The sequence below is a fragment of the Phaenicophaeus curvirostris genome, chromosome 9, assembly GCF_032191515.1.
Source record: "Phaenicophaeus curvirostris isolate KB17595 chromosome 9, BPBGC_Pcur_1.0, whole genome shotgun sequence".
In the NCBI taxonomy this organism is placed as follows: Eukaryota; Metazoa; Chordata; class Aves; order Cuculiformes; family Cuculidae; genus Phaenicophaeus; species Phaenicophaeus curvirostris.
In genome coordinates, this window is record NC_091400.1 from 27,397,081 (window position 1) to 27,417,545 (window position 20,465).

Below are 20,465 nucleotides of genomic sequence, written 5' to 3' on the forward strand. Positions count from 1 at the left end.
AGCGGTCTCACCAGTGCCGAGTACAGGGGGAGAATAACCTCCCTGGACCTGCTGGTCACACCGTTTCTGATACAAGCCAAGATGCCATTGGCCTTCTTGGCCACCTGGGCACACTGCTGGCTCATGATCAGTCGCTGTCAACCAACACCCCCAGGTCCCTCTCCTCCAGGCAGCTTTCTAGACAGACTTCTCCTAGTCTGTAGCACTGCATAGGGTTGTTGTGTCCCAAGTGCAGGACCCGGCATTTGGCCTTGTTAAACCTCATGCCATTGGACTCAGCCCAGCGGTCCAGCCTGTTCAGATCCCCTTGCAGAGCCTCCCGACCCTCCAGCAGATCGACACTTCCACCCAGCTTAGTGTCGTCCGCAAACTTGCTCAGGGTGCAATCGATGCCTTCATCCAGATCATTGATGAAGACATTGAACAGGGCTGGACCCAGCACTGAGCCCTGGGGAACCCCACTTGTCACTGGCCTCCAGCTGGATTTCACACCATTTCCCACCACTCTCTGGGCCTGGCCAGCCAACCAGTTTTCCACCCAGGAGAGTGTGCGCCTGTCTAGACCAGAGGCTGACAGTCTCCGAAGCAGAATGCTGTGAGAAACTGTGTCAAAGGCTTTGCTGAAGTCCAGGAAGACCACATCCATAGCCTTTCCCTCATCCAGCAGCCGAGTCACTTTGTCATAGAAGGCGATCAGGTTCATTTGTCAAGACCTGCCTTTTGTGAACCCATGTTGACTGGGCCTGATCACCCGGTTCTCTTGCATGTGCTTAATGATAGCACTCAAGATCACCTGCTCCATGACTTTCCCTGGCACAGAGGTCAGACTGACAGGCCTGTAGTTCCCTGGATCTTCCCTGCGACCCTTCTTGTAGATCGTGGGTGCCCTCTGGAAATGTGGGGTTTTATGAGAACTCTGGAGGCTGGAACCCCAGGTACGTTCTGGAGCAAGCTCCTCCTCTCTGCTCAGACTACCTCTTTTGACTGCTGGACTTCCCCATTTGCATAATTACTTCATTGACTTTTTGTTCAGTGCTCTATCAGGGAGCAGACAATAGTGGCTAGAAGAAAGGGTCAATACCTCCATTTTTTCATTTTTCACTGCCTCTGAAACCTAATTTGCACCCATATTTATTTGTAAATGAGGTAGGGTAAAATTATAATCTTCTACTCTCTTTTGCAATTCCACTGTTACCTCTTGTCCTCCTGTCTGACTCTGTCTTATTCAGTTTTCTTTATCAAATGTCTCCTGCTAGACTTTCCCCGGACAGTTAGCATTAGCTGTGCCAAATTCTTGAGAGGTTTAGTGAGTGAAGCCAATGCCTGCAGCTAACAAGCTTGAGCATTACAGGCTAATTCAGCTCTTGTATTATTGCTCACATGTTGTTATAAAATGTACTGAGTAAGAAAACACTCATAATTATTGTAAATACTCATAATAGCTGAAGGACAGTGAGCATTCAGAGAATAGAAACCGTAGGCAGGGAAAAGTAGTATGAGATATGTAACTCAGTAAAAAAGGGGAAAATATTAAAAGGAAGGAAAAGGTGCTCATCAATAAAAAATAAAAAAAGGTTCTGAGAGTGCAATCTTCCAAAGAAATCTTTGGAAGCCCCATTATTTACTTAACACTTAGGTACTTAACACAGGAATGGGCAAACCACCAAATAATACTCTAGTTAGATTCCTTACTGTCAGAAGGCTTGAACTGGGATCTGGTTGTCTGTGGTTTTAGGACAATTTTATTCAGGTTTTCATTTGCCTCAGTGATAACAAATAGCCCTTTGGAAGTTTGACACTGACATTTGAGTCTTTACTGAAGGTGATTTTTTTTTATTCTAGTTTTCTCATGAATACTAGACTGCTGGCTGTGATTTTGTTCTCCATGAGCAATGAAGCATGTGTTTAAAACATAGGCATTCACACAAAGTCTCACAATGGGCTCTGCAAACTAATTTAAGAAAAAGAAATAGGTCAAATTTTCAGTCTCTCCACTCTAATGATATCCTTGTAAATACACCAGTGTACCTTGACTGAACTATCGATCTTGACTGCCTCAGGTAAGATGCATCCTGTCATTAGAGACACAAGCGCGTAGCTGCATTTGGCAGTACTTGAACTTTGAAAGTTGAAACACAGTTTTAGGGCATGCTGGTGTGTGCATATGCACACACAATGATATCAGTCCCCTGGCAGCAAGCATTTCTGCTGCTGGCAGGCTGTGCTTAGTCCAAACTACTCTTCCATCTGCTTCATCCTTGGAGCTGACTGCTTTGGCCCCTCACAGGGTGATTTTGGCAGCAGCAGGGTACAGATGCCCAGCTTGGGAATGAGTTTTTGAAGTAGTGGCATCTGAGTGTCAGCTTGTTGTCTCAGTTGGTCTCTTCAACAGTCCTGTCTGGTGAGAGTTCTAGCTCTGCTGGCAGCTCAGAAGATGGGGTCAGTCTTTGTGGCTTGCTGGCTTTCCCAGAAGAGCACTTGTCTATGATTGCTGCCTCTGAAGGAGCTAAAAGCTATCTTCATGTATAACTTTAAAAGGAAAATCACTCTGGAAAATCTCATTAAATTCAAATAAAAACCTCTATAAAATGACATTTAATAACATGATAAGAAGAGATTTCCATTCTCATTGAAAACTTCTGCTCTGCTTGTGTATGGTGGACTTTTTCTTCACTGCAGAATAAAGATTCATGAAGTCTGGAATAATTTTCAGAAGATATACCAGAACATGCCTAAAATTACTCATATATAGGGCATACTATTTAATATGTTGATGAAATGTCACTATTGTTCTCTTAGAAGATAGTTCAAAAAGCATTTCAGTCGTAATACCTCCTGCTCTTACAGTTCTTAGTAATGAAGTGAAAGAGGAACTGAAAATTACTGTTTCTTCTGCTGAACAGGTCAGACATTAAACACTTTGTGCTAATCTAGGAATTTTTATTACGTGGAGGGAAATCCCTGAAGGCAGATATGTATTTCCTTCCCTCTTCTGTTCCCCCTGTGATTAAATAAACAAGGGAAATAAAAAATGCTTCAGAGCTTGGAAAACCCAAAGTAGCTGAGAATGTCACCTGTTTTTTTTCTACTCCCTTGCTTTGCTACCAATTCTGAATTCTACCCGAAGACTAAGTTCTAAATATTTTCTCCATGTCTCTGACTGCACTGGTGCAAACAAGAGTAAAGCTGATCCCTTGGGTTTTTCACAAATTCCATTTCAGTGGTCATGTTTGTATTCAGACAGAGTTTGATAGTCAGCTAAAATTGAAATGTGTGTGTAGTTGCAGTAACAAGTGTATGCAGACTTTGTCCACTGAACCCTTTTTCTTTTCACAGCTCTGCTGTTCTGGAGGTTACAAATAGAACCTGGTACATATGCAGAGATTTTGTTGTGTTAAAATGGATACAACAGAAAAAAAGGAAATTATTATAGCACTGGATTTACTGTGAGATCAAGCCAGAACTTCTGTATCATCTTTGAAGTAACTTTTTTTCTACAAGAAAATAAATGCGTAATAATGAATTAAAGTAGAAAGTGAATATTATTTTGAGAACAGGATCGTGTCTGAGGTGTTTAGTATTCTTATTTTTCTATCTCAGAAAAGAATTAGGAAAAAAGAAAATAAAAACATACCTCACAGTAGTTTAACAACATATCTTACTGTAGGTATTGAAATAATCAAGTGTTCGGCTACCATGTACACAACCCTACTCAAACATCGGATTAGACCTGATTCCATAGATCTTTCTTCTAGCACAAAGTTAGAAGCTTTGGAATACATTTTGGGATTAGGCAAAGACTTTCAATCTATACTACTGTAGATGTTCAGGAGCTGTGTTTTGCTCTGCACACTATGAAGAATCAAAGGGATATTTTTTTCTAAGTTGCCAGGATATTTTTGGTTGTTCTTGATTATTTTTTGCACTTCAGAGAGGTGATTATTTACCTAGAGGCCTAACAAAATACCAAAAAAATACTATCCTCTGAACATCCTGCTTTCTCTTGTTTTAAATAACTGTCTATAGAGTGAATTTTGGCCAATATTCAAAACTAGATGGTTTTGGTCGTGCTTTATAAGTTTTAAAGGGTTCTGCCCTTAATAGCATGGACATCTATATTTTGTGTTAATTTATGGCTTAACTAGCAGACTGAACGCATATAATACTAATAAAGAGAATCGGTTTCTTTAATGTTACAAATTCAGTCTTGATTGTGGAGGTTTTGCTGCTGTATTTTTCCTAGCTTCCCTATGTTCTGTTCGAGAAAAAAGACACATTGATTGTGTTGAATAGAAGCCTACTTACTCATCTATAGGATATTGACTCTTCAGTGAGTAGGGGGTAGAATGTAGTGATGTATCTGTGTCATTTTTACTGGAGTAAATACTCAGAGTATGATGATACAAAAAAAGGGATTTTGCTGATTAGAAAGGGCTATATACTCATTTTTTGGATGACACTAGAACTAGATGACAAAGAACTAGAGTGGCAAAATAGCGGTGGATAAGTGTATACAACAGGAAGTGCAAAATATTCTTTCCATGGCGAAAGGTAACTTGCAGTGTTCTCCGCAGCATTTTCTTCTGCCTTGCTGCGTATCTCCAGATGTAATGAAAGACTTCAGTAGTGGGAAACTTCTCTTGTGGACACCTTTTCTTGCTGTCGCTCAGTCTGTATCATTCTTACAAAAGAAAATAGTGAAGCAGTGGTGATACAAAATCTCTTCTAGATCTAACTGGACTGTGAGGACCAGGTTGGGAAACATGAGATTGCTTTGTTTCGATTTGGATTGGATGCATCGTCATGTAGGCTGAGGTTCTCAAAAGCAGTTCTGTCAAGCTTTCAGTCCACTGTAAGTGAAGAACTTTGTCATCTTCTTTAAGAATTAGAAAGAGAAGAAAAGCAGTGTACCCAAGTACGTGTTACATTTTGTTCTAGAGTTCTCTGCTAGCAAATCACGCAAACTGGTTTGGAGAATGAGGCTGCATTTATTCAGAACTGAAAAAGAACCATGCCAAACATTGAAAACGTGAAGGATCTCTGATTTGTGGTGGTTCCAAGGCAACAGATAATGACTTTTCAGTTAAACATGAGAATGTAAAATTGAATTCATTGGGGAGCAAAGAGGATCAAGTTGGCCCATTAAAAAATGGTATTTTTCCTTATGCATGTGGAATCTACTTCTAAGCAAGTGGGATTTGTGGTGTGTGGTTTGGGATAGTTTATTTTGTGGATTTTGGGGGTTTGTTTTGATTTGGAGTGATTTAATTTTTTATTTTTGGGGTTTTTTTTTGGTAGCTTGAAACAGAAAAGTGCCCTGTTGAATATTAAGGATTCACTTGTGGTTTTTATTTGAAATTGTCTGGACAGTATCTGCAGAGTAGGGAAACAAATGCAATGAGCAGAAGAGGCAGTTGCTGGAACTCTTATGAACTCTAACTACTTGCTTTCTTCAAGAGAGGAAATCTGGAAATTCTTTTAGAAGGAAAAAGTTAGCTGGAGAAAATAAATACAGGGTATGTGAGATGCTTGTTCAGGAAGGCTGGAAAGAAAAGGGAAAAATTACAGCAGTGTCAGATGAGAGAGGTTCTCAATTGTTAGTATCTTGTAGGATTTGCATTATTTTTGCATTAAGATTCTTTTTTATGTTTTGTCACTTAAATAAATGAATATCCTCAACCTTATGTTTGTGCACTTCCTTCCTATTATGATTCTTTCAAAATGATTTTTTGCTTATGTATCTTTTGTTCAGATTTACTTATATAATAGAAGAATTTTCAAAGTGCCTAGGTTCTCAATTTATGTCAAACTCCAGATTATAGAATGTGAAACATTTTGTTTCTGAAGATTAGGATCTTAAGATATCAGAAGTTCAGTTGGAGCAAGTGATGCAACAGTAATACATGTTTAAGCTTTCACAGCTGAGTGACATTTTAATAGGAAGTATGCAGCTGTGTTAACTTCCACGAGTAGCCCTTTCCTGGTCTCTAGGCACCATTTTCTATGGTGAGTTAGTGAAACCCAAAAGATATATTGCAAATTTGAGGATCAGCATGAGTAAAGCCTTCAAGCTATGAGAATATATTTTAATAATAACAATTGAAGTAGTAATAGTACTAATAAAGGTGTATCTGGCGACTGATGCTAACTTGAGTTTTGAATAAAGAGTAAATCGGTACCCCTGAATCTATTTATGTTTGAAGAAGAGTGCGTGTAAACTCTGGAAACAGGTGGAGAATAGCAAACTATATTTTTTAAATCACTTCTCTCAGTGATCTTCCACTGCTACAGTTTTACCACTTCAAGTGAATAGGTAGATACTGCTCCATGTTAAAGATTGGATCTTTATTGTTGGCTGTGTCATAGTTTGAAACATGAGAGTCATAGCTGAGCATTACTAGTATGGTGTAGCTGCAGAGAAAGCAGAACAGTAGCCAATCTCCCATATATTTGGTGGAGAGAGATGATAACGCCAAAATAGTACCATCATTTCTCTCTGCCCTCTACTCTAAACAGCTGCATTAGTATTATATTTTACTGTGCAAGAAAGTACGAAGGATTACCAAATAAACAAAAACCCAAGAACTTAATAACATTTTGTCTTTTTTTCCTTGCTAAAAGGGCTGACAAAGTAGCAATCCTTGTCTTTCATTGATAGATAGCTGTACTTCTTTAGTTTATATTTGAACTGCAATCTCTTTCATCTTTACAGCACTGCATTGCAGTAGTATGGGTAACGCAGAGGCAATGCGAGTGATTCTGGCCAGAATCCCTTGGCCAGAAGGTGCCAAGCAGGAAAGTAGGTGGTAGTGAGTACTAATATTTGTCTGAACTGCCTTGACTCTTGAACATGGCAAACATATCCAGCTTGTAGTTTGTACTTATGTCTTCTTTTGTTTTGATTATTTGCTGTTTTTTTACAGTTTCTTCGAAAGAATGGTCAAACGAGGCTCATTTGTTCTTATTATTGTTTGCAGGTGTCCAACCTGTACCTGTATGACAGTGTGCTCATGCTGGCCAATGCTTTCCACAGAAAACTGGAGGACAGGAAATGGCACAGCATGGCAAGCCTGAATTGCATGAGGAAATCCACCAAACCTTGGAATGGAGGACGATCCATGCTAGAGACTATTAAGAAGGTAAGAGCAGAGAAACTGCGAGTGTGTGAGCAATTAAAAGTGTCGCTTCATTTCTACTTGAGATTAACTTTTGAAGAAGTTTTTGGCCTGTATTCAACTTTTCGTTGATTTATTACAAGCAGATGATTTATGACTACCAGGAATGATCTACAGCTGTTAAACAAGCAAATGATTTATTGCAAACAAATTACACACACTGCAGTGTTGCTCCAGTGGTGTGTATTCCACTTCTGTTGCTCTCATAGCCACTATCTGTGGAGGTAGTATGATTAGGTAGAGACACATAGATTCATGTGTGCATGCATCATAACAATTTCTCCAAGAGAAGAACTTAAGGAGCTTGAGGGGCCAACCAATGATAGGGTTTAAAACTTATGTTCCATTTACAACAGCTCAGAGAGCTTTGTAAGTTAGCTGAGTGTTGGTAAGTATCTATTTGTGTACTGTAGCCAACAGCAAAAAGAATCTAATTCAGGTAAGTTGTCACTAACAGTTTTACGCTATCTTGCAGCATGTTGGATTACTCAAGTATGGACAGTGCTGTAGCTTTGCAGATGCATGGTAACTTCTCATATGAAAGTTATTTGATCACAAATACTAGTAGAAAAAATACTCATTTTTTACTCTGCTAACTTTAGGAATTATTCAGAAAAAACAAAATCTGTTTTCCCATATATTTGAAGAAATGGTTTTCCTTTAGTAAAATGATGCTATTCTACTGAGTGTGATGTCACACCTTGACCAGTCTAATGATGCCATCCTCCGTTGCTAAATTAATTCCAACTTTACTGTCATTTCAAGCTGCTTTGTTACAAGCCCCAAATCAAACTGTGATACTTTCACAGAGAGGTTTTTGTAAGACTTAAACTTTTATCTTTTCTTCATGTCTCCTTTGGGAGCATAGCAGGCATACCCTGTTTTGGACATGGAGTTCATCCCTTTATATTCAACACCAGAACTGAACATGCTGCCCTCAGTTACACTGAAAGGGCTGTTGTCTCATGGTCCACAAAGGTCCTTCTCCTTTTCTTTGGGTTCTGTCTCTGTGAACAATGAAGACCTGATGGCTTTTTTTCCACAGTATGCAGTGGATGTGTTAGTGGTAAAGTAATTTTCTCAAAAAAAAAAAAAATGTTCTGTCGGACACTCTGTTTGAGATGTTGGAGACCATGTAATTGCCACACTTGGGTTCACTGTAAAACATGTTCAGAGCAGATTTGGAATACCTTTAATAAAGAGGAGTTTTTATAAAGGCAGATATGTTCTCTTATAAAATCTCTGAAACTTTTTTCCTTAGGGCCATATAACTGGGCTTACTGGTGTTATGGAGTTCAGAGAAGATGGCGCCAACCCTTATGTTCAATTTGAAATACTGGGCACTAGCTACAGCGAAACGTTTGGCAAAGATGTGCGGAGGGTAAAGATATACTGCTTCTTTCTCTCATTTGTTTTCCTCTAAACATGATATGTTCTGCTTCACAGGAGAAAATGTTATTCTTTAAGATTGGATTAGTGCTACACTGCAGAAGAAATTTACTATCAGGCAAATATTTTCTAATGTTACTTAAATCTTGAAAGCTAATTCTACATTGGCAGGCAGGAGTCCTGCAAGTTGTTTCCATATGTGCGGTAATGATGCTGTGCCATAACAATACTGTGAACATAATAGTGCAGACTGCACAATTCTCCTTTTATTGTTAATTAAGATCTAATTGATATGACTGTCACTTCTCTTACTAAGAAAGCTAACTGGGAATATAAATTACCTGAGCACACAATGATGTTTCCAAGTGTAGCTGATGCAAGAATTTGAGATAAATAATAAAAAAAAAACCTCTACAGAAGGTCATTTCCGGAATGGATGATGCTATATCATGTAAAGTAAAGGATGGCCTGTCAATGGCAGCTGATGGAACAGGGACTGATGGGAATTAGAAGGCAGTCATAGTGGTTCCATGTTGTTACTAACATAAATTGTCATGAACTGAGAAGGTTAACTTGAACACATTCATGTAGAGGGGACTCTCCAAAAATACCTGAAACGCTGAATTGAGCAGTGAGGTTCTGGTTGGAATCCAAGCTACAAAATGTCCCTAAACTGTTCAACTGGTTGAAATACAGACATTACCACTCCATGTTCAATGGGCTCTACATTAAGCAGAGCTGAAAAAAGTAGAGTCCATGAAGAATTAAAATTTATGACATTCTCTATATTCATGTCACCATTGGCTTGTGTTTTGTTTTGGTTCACCTGTATTACATGAGTGTAAATGGAAAACCATGCAGAGAACTTATGTTTACATTATCATCTTAAACAGCTAAACTTGGGATTCTTTTAGAGTCTAATTTGGCACAAGGATTCTGGACATAGAGCCAAAGGCTTGCAATATCTATTAGAAATTCGACAGAAGGAAGCAAAGTATTTGAAATGCATAAAGCTTCAGGAGCTATAATTGAAAAACTTCTGTTTTCTGCCAAAAGATCTCTCTGAAGACTTCAGGTGGGCTAGGCACCCTCTGGTATTATAATGACCAGAGAAGGTTATTTCTCAGTCCACTTTGGCTTCTAGAAGATTTCTACTGGAAATCAGGAAGTCTTAAGTTCAAAATACTACATGAATGACACAAAATTATCTTAATTTTGGAAGCAGTGTTGCCTAGTCAATAAAACGAAGTTGGCTTAGGAGGTCTGGGCAGCAATTCTGGTTCATAAATAGAAGCATGGTCCTCACTTTATGCACAAGTATGCAAAGCAGAAGTATGAGATGTGAGGTGCTGTGGACTATTGTACTTTGTTTCTAGCTGCCACTACTGAAAATCATGAGTGTCCTCTTGACGGTGTATTATCCCTAGCAGATGGATGCAATGGGCCATTTGAGTTTAGTTCCAGTTTTTACAGAATTCCCGAGTGACCTTGAGTAAGTCATATAATCGCTTTATACTTCAATTTACCTTTCTGTACAATTGGCACGATTACCACTCAGAAGAGGTTTGAGACCCTAGAGGGAAATCAGAATGTGTGAGCATATATTATTCCTTTTTTTCTGAAGTACATTTCAAATATGGTAAAACGTACAGAAAAGCTCTCGCTTCAGTTTGTGTGGCACCCTGACCAAATTGAGTTTCAATCCAGATGTGTGCAGATAGCTAAAATATCACTCAAAAGGGACCATAAGACAAAGAAATAGGTAAAATGACGAAATGGGAAAATGATTAAAATGGCTAAACTGATGTACTACCGATCACTGTTGATCCCTAATGTGCCACTTTGGGATTAGTTGGTTAATAGAGAAAGGCTTAACTCTTTGAATGTTAAATACAGAACATTATGCAGTTCCTCAAATGAAAGTGAATGTAATTCTAAAGGGGTAAAAGCTAGTGGCTGTGGAATGCTCCTCTGAGCTAAAATGAAGTTATGAAAATGATCCTTTTAACCTAATATAAATGGATTAAAAAGTTGGCAATAAACTAGAGAAGTCTATAGAAGAGTGATATTTCTTATTACCACAAAACCCTGATATTCCGACAGCTTGACTTTTTACTATTGCAGCCAAAATGTTTTCGATCTCAGAATTACTATTAAAAGCACAGAAATTCATGCTTGTATTGTTTATATAACTTAACTGAGAGGTGCATTCAGATTTATTGTCAGTTGTTTTCATACTGGTCTTTCCTTGTACTTAGCTATAGAGGAATGCATTTTTGGTGGAAAACAAATGTGCTTTCTGCATGTTTTTTTTCTCCTCTGTATGGACATTATCTGTCACTGTTCAACCCTGCCCTTTCCACTTAGGAGCTGTGATGTGGTAGGGCAAAATATTATAATATTTAGTGTTGAGCCTTAGTCAAAAGCTAATGGGCTCTTAATATTAAATATCCCTTAGTATGTTTCTCGGTGGTCATTTCCACCTAGGGGAATGTCCAAGATAGTAACCGAAATCTGGCAGGAATTTTCAGGGCCTTACTGAAGAGCCAACCTGACTCTGCCCAGTTACCCTTAGATCTGGTCTTTCTGCAAATAATTGTTCCTTCCAGTAGCTGTGATCGACCTATGAGTGCAAGTAAATAGAGGTACTTGCTTGCTTAGTGTACCTTCTCCTTTATTCCACAAGTCTGTCACTGTATTTTTGTGGTAAAGGCTGATAGTGGCTTTGGTGGATTTTGCCTGTGTGTTATCTTTGTCCCTTGTTTGGGTGTACTTTAGAGAAAAAGAGACTTCAGAAAATTTTCTGATTTCTTGGATTTAAACACAGAAGAACAGAGTATGTCCCTTAGGATATAGCACCTTACTTTACAAAAGGCTCAAGCAATTGCCTTTTATTCGCTGTCTGTGTGCAGAGGTTGGGAAAGCATGGTATATTCATGCTTAAAAAAGAGATCAGTGTGGTGACTTATCAGGGCATTTGAAAGTTGAAGGATAAGATTGTCAGAGTAATTGAAAAGGCATGATGATTGCCGGTATAATTTATGTTCCTGAAGTCTGTAAAAACCTTTAAAAATAGCAACCCAACTATCTGTATATTAATAAAAAATAAAAGAATTTGATATGAAGAGATAAGAGAACTGTAAAAAGTATAAAACAAAACAGAACCAACAGAAAAAAAGTATGACTGATGCCATATTAATGTTTTAAATTTAATTAAGTTTGAGTGGAAGAAAGGATGAATGAAACCCAGAGGAAATAACTTGGAAGAACAAGAAAAAGTGGTGTAAAGTGTTCAGGTGAAGTGTGTGGAGCAAGAGGAGTGAGACAGATTGCATATTATGTTCAAATTCTTTTGAGATTTTGGGGATTTTCATCTGTAGTGGAAAAAACACCTTTCTTATTTCATCTCTCACATCGACCTCTCATGCAAAGGGTGTGTGCATCAAATTCAACGACAGCCTTACTTGATGGGTTACTCACCACTGAGTGATATTCCTCTGAATTTACCGTTAGCAACATTCTTCTTTTTCTCTCTTTTAAGTTCTTATTTATTAGTCTTTTATGAATTTATTTTTTTACCTATATGGATGCGTAAAGCCTCTCTTGTGTATTTACATTTTAATGTCTCTACCTTAAGTTTGCTGAGCCTATAACCATCTATGTTATTAGTTTTTATTAATGAAAGCTGTAACTTCTGGAACATCTGGACTGGCTCATATTTCTTATCTTTCTGCACTTGGGTGGATTCTGCACAATATATTAGTTTAATGGTCCATCTGTGAGAGCAAAAATAAAGGAGTTGGGACTCCAGGTTGGTATTCCTGGTGACTCACTAACTCACTGTGAGCTCTTGAGGTGTAAACCTATTTGTTCTTGTTTGACCGTGTACGCAGGGACATTAACGTTAACTGCCCTTGTAGGGATGTGATTAAGGCTTAGTCAGATAATGCTTGTTAGGAGCTTTATTATTATCTTCATCTTCATCTTTGGCAGGAAGATCTTTTGTAATTGTGAAATGATGCTTATTTAGTTTATTTCATGACAGCAATCATATTTTTCATAAAGCAATCTACAATTCTTTCCCAAGCTGGCTGTAATGAAGGCAGAATTAATGTTTTACACACATGCTGTATTTCATAAGAAACATTCTGTTCAAAATGATAATGTTTACCATTGGTTGTTCATTCTTGTCAGTTGGTATGCTTTCATTTTTTCTAAATTAGATTTTCTTGAACTATCATCTGCTTTATAAGCAGCCCTACTTGGTTCCTCCAGCACTTCTGAGATTGCAGAAGTTGCTGCAAATAATTTTGTGAGATGTTTCACAGTTGTTGAAACCCCATTTTTGAAGTCTGATACAGTGCTTTAATTGGGTTTGTTACTTTTAGACAGAGTCTCATCCTTATCATGATGAGAAATCATGTACTGATTATACATTGCAAAAAGAAACTGTATTTTTAGGAATATGCAGTATTAAGTGCTTTCTTCTGCCAGAATATTGCCCAGTCACATTGTACGCCTCTAAAAGACACATACCGAAGAGGACTATCTTAGGTGGTTACTACTGTAATAAAATCAGTTTTACTTGTATGGAAAAATACATTACTAAATTGCCTGAGTTTAGCCTTAAAACAGATGCCTGTCTCCTGCTTGAGCATTTCATAAGCATGCACTTGGGTAAATTGGTTTAATCTGTATTATCAAGGTATCTTTCAGCTGAAATGCAAGGCTGAAGTCCTAGCTACTTGTGATCACAAAAGATCCCCCATAACCATGCAATACTATTTACATTTGGTTTAATTTTCTCTTTCTCCTTGAGTTTAGTAAGTGTAGGACTTGAGAGGAAAGTGTTGTGATTTGCCCTGTAAATACGTTGTGTCAAATTGAAGAAAAAATCTGGATTATTTTAGTCAAAATAAAAACCTCCTTCATTTTTTACATGTATTTTTCTGTACAAGATGGATTAAGTCCTTGCAAATTCCAGAACTTGAATTATTCATGGTAAAAAATGCAGCTAAACATAAGAAATGGCTGTGATTAGTTTTTAAACTATATGGTGAACCTGAGTGTGTTTTCTGATATGGAGCCCTTGTTTGCCCAAGTTCATCAAACTAGATTTTCTTTTGTGGTTGGAATATTCTATGTTCCACATGCTTTCACTGTAAAATTATAGCTGAATTATTACACTCACTAACTGAAAAGTCGATAAGGAAGTTTAGAAATGCATTTTGGTCACAAATATGTGACACGTAGTTCTTTTTAAGTTTTTATTTTATTTTATGTTATGTTTTTGGAAAACATTGCCAATGGGATCTGTGCTTTTGCATAAACTGTTACTTGTATTTGCAAACACAAAATGCTGTATGTATTAGCAAATTATACCAGTGTCAACCCCAAGTAAAAAGGATGTCTTGCAAATTTTGCTTGGAATTCCTCCAAATGTAAGATCACGCTGGTCTTCTCCTTTGGAAGGCTGTTCTGCTGTTGATATGACAGCATGAAGCTTGAGGCTAGATTTCAAAAAGCAGCTGTTGATGAGTTATGAGCAGGTCCAGGATACCTCTAGCAGTTCGGACAGTGCTGAAGTTTCCACAGCCCACATGCACCACTGCCTATATGTTTAGAAATTCTGTTTAATTTGTAAGTCACATACTATGTCATACTTACCAGATTATAATGAATCTTGGATATAACTTTCTCCTTTTTTTTTTTAACACATTTGCAGTATGGAACGAAATTGGGATGTTAGGAGTGTTAAAACCAGCATTCTAAAACCACATCTTTAATGATGAAGTTTTCATCAAAGCTCCTATAATTTATTGATGGATCCTAGGAGAGTGTTCAGAATGGGATGAGGAAGAAGCTCCTTTCTGTAGCTTAGCTCGTGAAGAATTCTGTGCTCAAGTGTGCACATTATGAAGTAAAATGCATTTCCATAGGGAAAGAGGTCAGGATTTTCTGAGCGTAACACCAAAGAAAATAGCAAGTATTTGAAAAAAGCTTCACAAATTCTTTTTACCTTTTCAGAAATCCAAAGGCAAAGATTCTTTGCTATTCTGTTCTACACAGCAGCAGCCTGTCTTTTTTTTTTTTTTCATTCCTGCTCTAAGAAATGTCTCTGAACCATGATTGTTGTTCAAAACTCACACCAAACCCAGAAGAACTTGCTTTTTTGACATAAATTCTGTTTAGCAAAATCACTTTGAAAGATATTAATGATAGTGGCAAAATACAAGCTCAGTTATTTTAACTAGCAAATCAAATGGATGTCATCTTGGCTTTCCAGAAGTACTTAAACTAAGGAGTTCTATCATCTCTTCATTTGTTGCATGATTTCAGTGTTGAGGACAGCTGCAAGGGCTGTATTCCAGGGAGGCCAAGCACAGTTTCCTTTCTGTAATGTTTGAAATGCATTTAACTCCTTTAATTATTTTTGGTTGATATAATTTGTTAAACTGCAAATATGTGTGGGTGCCAAGCATAGTATTTGAAGTAATTTATTTCAGCAGTAATTTTAAAATCCAAGATAACTGTGTTGTCTTCATCTGTAAATTGCTGTGATATATTCAATACGGCAAATAGTGGCTGTTTAAATACAGGTAGTTAAGGTAATTGGTCATGCTACATCATAGTATTGTTATGAAAAATGTTTCTGCTTAGTCCTATTGAAGTAAACAAAAGAAACAGAAGTTATTTAAAATTCCTCTTCACTTCTTGCTTTCATTTCTGCCGTTCCATGCCAGATTATATTACTGTTTACCAAAAACTTTCACATGCAGGTTTTCAAAAGACAGATTTAATGGCAAGGTATCTTAGTGGTCAGCCCAAATGTGAGACATGAGGAACTTCTGCATCACAACAAAGTGCCACAAACACTGTCTTGCTTTGGCTTGGTTCCTTAATTTTATTATACTGTTAAAAAAAAAAAAGAGAGAGAATAACCTTAATTCCTCAATTAATTCTTTCGGAATGTTACATTCAAAATAGCATCAGAGTTCTGATTAAACCTCTTTGTCCATATCAGTTAATACACTGAAATAACAGTACTTGTCGAGGTTGCCTGCTGGGGTTCCAGTTCCTGGCAGAACTGCCTGAGAATTCAAGGCTTTCTGTTTTCAAACCACACAGAAAACACGCAGTTTTACTTTAAAATAGGTACAGTCTTTAATCAATGTGAGCCTGCATCAAGGACAAAAATTCTAAAAATTCTGGTCCAGTGTCACAGGGTTTATTGCTATAGATGTGAATGAATTTATACACTTGGGCAAAATAAATGAGTCTCACAAAATAAAATTTGTTTCTATTTAGAGACCACATCCTCTTTCTGAAATGGAGTCGGTATCAGGCATAATAAAACTCTCGATGTGGAATATTCTTTCTGAGCTTATCTGTGTGACAGGTCATCAGATTGTAGTATGTCCGTGTTTTAAAAACAGCTGCGCCACAAGATGATTGCTAACAGGACACATTTTTAAGTTATATGTTAGCAGAAAATATATGTCTTTAAGCAATATATACATAATATTATACATAATTATATACGTAATAATATATATGTATATTTTAAGTGCTTTCTAGCATAAAAGAGGTACATGACCAGAAAACAAGAATAACTGAAGTTTATTGCTGAGGTTTGCAGGACTTGCCAGGTATTGGACTTTGTTGGAAGGTGGATGTAATGAAGAGTGAAAAAAGAATAATCCAGGGTGTCTCTCTTATACTGGAGGAGTTAAGAAGAAATAAGCCACTGCTGCTCAGTATTGACTGAAGCAGATAGCCAGACACAGGCTTTCTTGTAGGAAAAGAAACAGCATAAAAGTAGTTAAATCTGACAGCAGTTATTTGCTTTAAAATTGCTTGCCAAGGTTAGGTTCCCTGAATATGGCAACTAAGGAGAAGGAAGAGGGCTTGATTGTTAATAGCAGTAAGTTCCTCTCAATTGGAATACCACCAAAAGGTCCCTTCCCAGTACTTCACTCAGGACAGCGCTTACACTTGTTCCCACTGTGTCTGAAGTTTCTGTGCCATTGTCCCTGGCCCTGCTGTTCCTTAAACTATGGCAAAATTTAATGGAAAAAAAAGTGGGGAGGCAGATTCTTTCTCGTACATGTGCTGCTTTCTTGGGTAATGTGTGGTGAAAGTGGTGCTGACCATTCTGTGTTATGGAGTTGACTAACAGACTGGTGATTTTACTGTCCTGTCAAGTGAATCTTTGTTTTCAGCAGGTTGACTGCTTTGTTATCTCCCTGCATTGTGCATCATAAGGTCTCAGATTCTTAAAATTCTATCCATTGATAAAATTTGGTCACAATGCTATGAGAGAAGTGGCTATGTTTTAAAATAGTTGAGATAATACCATCTAGGGATGTTATCTGGTTGATATCAGTTCTTGGGCATTTGTTTTGTTTTGTTTCTGCCAGAGGACCGTTATCTAAATAAACACAAGGTTGACAGAGTACAAAAGCAGGTTTTCTCTGATAAAGTAGGCTAAAGCTTTCCAGATACAGCACTTGGGCAGATAGGCGACTGAAGATACCAAAGCATTTAGTCCTTGGAGCCTCTCAGAAAGTATGACAGAATCATCATAGACTCATAGTATGCCAGATTGGAAGGGACCTCAAGGATCATCTGGTCCAATTTTTTTAGGTCATCTATAGTTTAATTGAGAAGGATCAGCACCCTGTCAAGCTGAACATTAAGTGTCCAATCTAGAGGAATCTACTGCTTCCCTGGCGAGATTATTCCAGTGTTCAACAGTTCAAAAAGTAGTTCTAGGCAAGTACAAGAATTGGCACCTGCTAACACAGAGAAAAATATAAGCTAATATCCAGCAACTAGGAGCAAGGGTGGTATTTATTAGTATGAGAATATTTCAGTCTGAGTACTTCTATCACCATCTATAATTTTCTTAAAGCTTTATGTGCAGTTTATTCTGCCATAAGATTAATAAAACAGTAAGACATAAGTTAGTTGGTGTTTTGCAAGATTGCTGTCTGAGCTGTGTTGAATCTAAGCTGATTGTGCTCTCTTTCTCTCTACTCACATTCAAGATGCCACTCAATACCAATCTACAAGGCCACTGTTGCTATTTACATTTCAGTAGAACCTGGAGGCTACTGTTTTGTTACAGGATCTGACACACAAAAAATTGGGACTGTGCCTGTAGCTCTTTATTTAATGAATCAAGAAATCAACTGTGATCACCTTCAAAACAGTTCCCTTCTGAGCTGACACAGCTGCAAACAGTGCTCCTCATTTTCAAAGCAATTCCATGGATCATTTTCTGAAAGGCTGTTGAAGATCTCCATCGGTTTTGCTTTCACATCTTCAACCAACAAAAAATGGGTTCCTTTCAACCTTGACTTGATCTTTGGGATCTCATCATTGTAAGCGTCAGTCAATAATTGAAAAGTTTATGTCATGGTTTTCACATGTTTCACAAGAAACTTGATGTTAGTTTGCTGTTCACTCTTGCACACCAACATTTTCTGACCAAGTGTGCTGACCAAGGGTAAGAAAATGTCTCTATTTGAACATGCATCCACTCGTACTGAGTGAAGTGATCAAGCTGAGCTTTGTCTCACTGTGACAGCTTGGAACTTGTTCTATAACCATCTCTTTGTCTTTCTCCTCCCTTTCTTGGTTTCCGAGCTATAGGGGTAGTCTTGCTTTATTTGTGTCAGACCTCATATACAGCGAGTTGTCCAGGTAGCTATCTATGTTATTGTTGTGCAATCCATAAACCATGTGTCTTCAGAAACGGGCTATTGTAGTTTTGCCATCCTGACAGCAAAATGCTGTCAAAATCTAAGTTTTGAGAATGTTCACAGGTAAGACTTATCCAGGATGTTTATTGAAGTTAGGAATGCATCGTTTCGGGAGTCAGGTGTGAGGTGGATTTTTCAGGCTCAGTATCACAAACTCTGCTGCTCGTGGTTCAGACTCAAGGAGGGAGCATCTCACTGCTGAGATTTTTTTTTTTTTTTTTCCTCTCTCCTAAGTTTTAGTGAAATATTTCTTGGTCAGTTTTCTAAGCTTGCTCAGTGATAGTACAGTGTAATTTCACTAGAAATTTTAAAGATAAATAAGCGTTGCTACTCCATGGTTTTATTAGGGCAAAAGAGACCACAAAATATTTACTTTATGAGCATGAGGGAAGTAGAGTGGGGTTTTGTTATTATTTTTCATTAACTTGTATTGGTTTCTGAGTGTTCAAGGGAGGACTTTTCTTTGACAGACTCACTGAAATGACACGCAGCATTGCAGCATTCAGAGCTTTTTTATTTTTTTTTTTCACTTGAACACAAATAGGAACATAGTAACCAGTGAAGCAGCAAACACAGATTTACTGGCTGAGCTGGTTTAGAATGAAAGAATGAATCTGAATCTAGGGTACAGACCACAGTCTGCTACTCTAGTGTGGCTCTCATTGCAGGACATTTTAGTGGCTCTCTTAATTAAAATAAAATGTCCAATCTTCTCCAGGTCTCAAGATGAATCTTTTATGTCAGGGCTCACGCTCTGAGTTTGCATCTCATGCACTCATGCATGCCCCAGTTTCATCCCCAACTATTTGTTCCTCTCTTCTATATTGTGTCCTGCACTGTGGAAGCTTCTCTCTGCCAAGGGCATTCATTTGCCTCTATGGAGTCCTCTATATCCCCCATTTCTGCAAGCAATTCAGTCTGACCATTTGTACAACTGGCTTTGAAAGATCAATAGCTTCCTCTGTGCTGCCTAACCACAGCATTTTAATAGAACACAGCATATAGTCATACAGTGAACTGAGAGATTAAATAGGTGCCATCTATCCCCGAAATCAATATGATGGAGCAGAATTCAAATCAATGTTGGTTTCCTCTCTGTTTTTGTTTTGAATCTCTATGGAGGGTTTGGCCAAAGACACATTAATTGTTCCATGATATATAACTATGTTATTTTAACTGTGGTTTGATTTAATAAAAAAATAAGGAGAAAAAGAAATTAAGAAATGCCTAGTGGTAAATCTCAGAAGAAGTTTTTATATCCGTTTTCATTATTTATGTAATGTATTTCTCTCTATTTTGCCTGTGGGTGGTATTACAAAACTTCTGTGCATTATCATTTCTACTGTGTCAGCCATGACTTACCATCTTCATAGGACTTTATCCAAGATGACTCTTGTTGAATCTTTTTAATTATCCAAATACCATGATCCTTCTCTGTTCCTTCCATTCCCAAGATGCAGTGCAAAGCAGTCATTTATTGTAGCCAGTAGCAAAGAATAACTGGAAAATATGGATTGGATTGCTTTTTGTTTTGCTTTTGGTGAGAGTCAGATTTCATAAGGAAAGGAGTTCAGGTTAGGCTAGAGAGACATTTTTCAGAATTAATAAAAAAATTAAAGCACTAGGTAGTTTTGTCTTTAGAATAATTTTTGCAATTACGGTAGGGGTTTTGTATAATTTATTATGATTTTTCAGGTTAGCAAAAGAGAGCTTACTGCAGTGCTAATGCTCTGTTTTAACAAGCCTGCTGCAGGCAAATCAACTCTGTAGCAACATCTTCTGTGCTTCAAGGGGGTACCTTGCTGATCCAGCCATGAGGCTGGGACACTGCATCCCAGAAAATCACATAGTTCTCCCATTGCTGACTTGGTGTGATCATTCAGGTGAATCTGTTGAGTAAAATATGGTTCAATATTAGACAGTCTGATGAGGATATGAGAGTAATTATTACCTCATAGCTGAGTCATCTAGGAAAAGCCACAGCCACCATCACTAAAACTTTTGTGTTTGCCACAGAAGAACCTTTGGGAAAAAAAATGTCTTGCTTAAAATACATCAGTTGCCCATCAGATATTCTCTGGCTTCAGCTGTGAAGAACAAGCACAGTTTCTTTCTTGGCCATTTACTGCACTAC

At 37.7% G+C, this 20,465-nt stretch overlaps 1 protein-coding gene across 4 annotated transcripts in view; it reads left to right on the forward strand.

The window, feature by feature from the left end:
• The window catches only part of GRID1 (glutamate ionotropic receptor delta type subunit 1), a 542,212-nt gene that overhangs the window by 429,038 nt on the left and 92,709 nt on the right, over positions 1 to 20,465 (forward strand). For all 4 annotated transcript variants that reach the window (XM_069863481.1, XM_069863482.1, XM_069863485.1 and 1 more), the window contains exons 7-8: positions 6,978 to 7,139; positions 8,437 to 8,556. In XM_069863481.1, the coding sequence (XP_069719582.1) occupies positions 6,978 to 7,139; positions 8,437 to 8,556 (282 nt within the window). The remainder of the gene's footprint in view (positions 1 to 6,977; positions 7,140 to 8,436; positions 8,557 to 20,465) is intronic.